This window comes from Xyrauchen texanus, chromosome 36 (assembly GCF_025860055.1).
Source record: "Xyrauchen texanus isolate HMW12.3.18 chromosome 36, RBS_HiC_50CHRs, whole genome shotgun sequence".
NCBI lineage: Eukaryota > Metazoa > Chordata > Actinopteri > Cypriniformes > Catostomidae > Xyrauchen > Xyrauchen texanus.
In genome coordinates, this window is record NC_068311.1 from 35,623,087 (window position 1) to 35,625,849 (window position 2,763).

At 38.7% G+C, this 2,763-nt stretch overlaps 1 protein-coding gene across 1 annotated transcript; it reads right to left on the reverse strand.

Annotated features, from left to right (window-relative positions):
* Window positions 1-320: 320 nt before the first annotated feature.
* Window positions 321-1,891, reverse strand: LOC127629847 (claudin-4-like). Its single transcript, XM_052107125.1, has one exon. It carries the CDS (start codon window positions 1,847-1,849, stop codon window positions 1,217-1,219), a length of 633 nt encoding a protein of 210 aa, XP_051963085.1. The 5' UTR covers window positions 1,850-1,891; the 3' UTR covers window positions 321-1,216.
* Between the last annotated feature and the right edge of the window lie 872 nt (window positions 1,892-2,763).

The window sequence follows — 2,763 nt, forward strand, 5'->3', positions numbered from 1 at the left end:
TTGAGGTAAGAACAGGGTTTTCAACATAGTCTTTTCTTGTACTCCAATGTTAGAATTTTGTTCATTTTTAACCAAAAAATATTCTGTATTACAGCTTTGATAAAAGTTCTTAAAAAGAAAGATAAAATGGGCATAAATCTGCCAATTGTGCAAAGTAAATAATCCAAGAATTAGTTTACGTGGCTAGGTTAGGTTAGCAATAAGGGATCCAATTTGGATGCTATGGGTGTATAATCGATTGATGCTTGATATTTGTACACATTTAAAAAATATATTTTAGATAATGATCCTTTAAACAGGAATATGTCCAGATATTCCTTAATCAACTTTAATTAAACAAATAACACATCAATAAAACAGAATTAAAAAAAAGTCTCCAAGAAGTCATTTCAGGGGATTCACTGGCAGATGAAATGGCAACATTTTGGATAGTTGGTAATGGTTCAACAAGCAGCGGGCGACCAATAGAAGTTTTTTATTGGTCAGTGCTGATATCAATATCTTTATATTATTATCTATATCATAATAGTGAGATATACTCACTCACTGAGCACTTTATTAGGAATATTGTGGTCCTAATAAAGTGCCCGACATGGTATTCTGCTTTTGTAGCCCATCAGCCTCATTGTTCAACCTGTAGTTACAGAAATACTCAAACCAACAATCATGCCACAGTCCAAATTTTTCCCCCATTTTGATGGTTGATGTGAACATTAATTGAAGCTCCTGACCTGTATCTGCATGATTTTATGCATTGCACTGCTGCCACACGATTGGCCACTCGCATTTATAGGTAGATGTACAGGTGTTCCTAAAAAAGTGCTCAGTGAGTGTATATACATTTGAACGATAGCAAATAAGATGTAAACAAAAGTATTTAAATGAACACTTATTTACACAATATTTACACAAGATTCTTAGAAAAATATGGAATGACTGTTTCTAGTTGGCCAATTGGCTGATGCCGATAACCTCAAAATGGCCAAATACCTGCCGATTAATTGACCAGGCCAATATTTAGGCCTGTCTCTAATTATACAGTAATCATAAAGATCACTCTGTCAGAATGTCAGTTGCCAAAATTGCCTTACATTTTTGCCTAAAATGAGAACGATTCATCATGACCAGTTGGTGTTCTTTGAACATAGATTCCTTAAAATGTCAGAATAATTCCTTGAATAAAAGCACCAACATTCTGACGTTCAAATGAATATATTCATCCATAAACAGAACTGTTTATGGTGTGGAATGGATACTGTGCCCCTGGCTCTAAAGTTGCTGGTCTCCTTTCCTCTCTTTGCTTCCGTACTGCTTTAAAACAAATAATGCTCAGCACTCCACCACCAACCATAAGCAGTGCCGTGCCCACCCAGCCAATGAAGATCGCTGCTGCCCATTCCCGTGTCAGGGAGACGCCAATCTTCAAATTCCCCTCCGTTAAATGTGTAGCCCAGGAGATCACCACCATTAACAGCAGCCCACAAATTACAAACGCCGGCCCGGAAGCTGCTTTAAACCGCACATTCTTAGGATATCTTATCCAGCCTACAGGGTAAACTGCCATAGCGATAAATCCCATTCCTACGGACACAATGAGGAGAATTTTCCAGGCGGTGAAATGCTCAGTTAGAGGCAGTAGAGACTGATAGAAGGTGCAGTGGAGGCTGCCAGTCCGGTGGTGTTGCCAGTTTAGCCACACTCCATCCCAGTATAATGGAAGCGTTGTTGTGGTGTTGTTTACCGTTCCACTTACGTTCCACATGGGCAGAAATCTTGTGAGGATAGCACTAAACCACCCTGCACAGGCCAGCCCAAAGCCAAAAAACTCAATTTGTATATCCATATCCATATCTATTCAGGAGAGTAGAGCAGAACTGCTTCCCAAAGTATGGAACAGCTATACTGCATTCCAGCTGTGGGTGGAGAGATTCACTGTGGTTGAAATGTGGAGTGTCCTTTAGTGTTTGCTGCCATGGTTTCATCACAATCCCTGTTTCCTCACACAATACAAAAATGGAGCTATGGAATACATTGGCTCAATCATGCTTAGATAGATAATAATTAGAAGAATATCTCGGCTCTGTAAATCCATACAATGCAAGTGAATGGTGACCAGACCTTTCAAGCTCCATAAATCACATAAAGGCAGCATAAAAGTAATCCACACGACTCCAGTGGTTAAATCCATATCTTCAGAAGTGACACGATATGTGTAGGTGAGAAATATTTACGTCGTTTTTATTATAAATCTCTACTTTCACTTTCTTTCACATTTTGAAAGTGATAGTGAAAGTGGAGCTTTATGGTAAAAAAATGACTTAAATATTTATCTGTTTCTAAACTCACACTTATCATATCACTTCTGAAGATATGTATTTGACCACTGGAGTCATATGGATTACTTTTATGTGGCCTTTATGTGATTTTTCAAGCTTTAAAAGTCTGGTCACCATTCACTTGCATTGTATGGACCAAATGAGCTGAGATATGGACCAAATGAGCTGAGATCTTTATTTGTGTTCTGCAGAAGAAAGAAAGACATACACATCTGGAATGGCATGAGTGTGAGTAAATGATGAGAGAATCTTCATTTTTGGGTGAACTGTCCCTTTAATGCTCTCTCCTATAATGGCGCTGTGGAGGTTGGTATCTGTTACATAAAATAATCTATATTGCAGTTTCAGCATCTGCCAGCAGAGGCTTGCAAGGATACGGTTGCTGACTAGCAAATACCTGAACCCCTGGTTCTGACCAATGGGGTGT

Bases quoted from the DNA above. Each gene is read 5' to 3' on its own strand.
- LOC127629847 (XM_052107125.1), bottom strand. From the start codon at position 1,849: ATGGATATGGATATACAAATTGAGTTTTTTGGCTTTGGGCTGGCCTGT.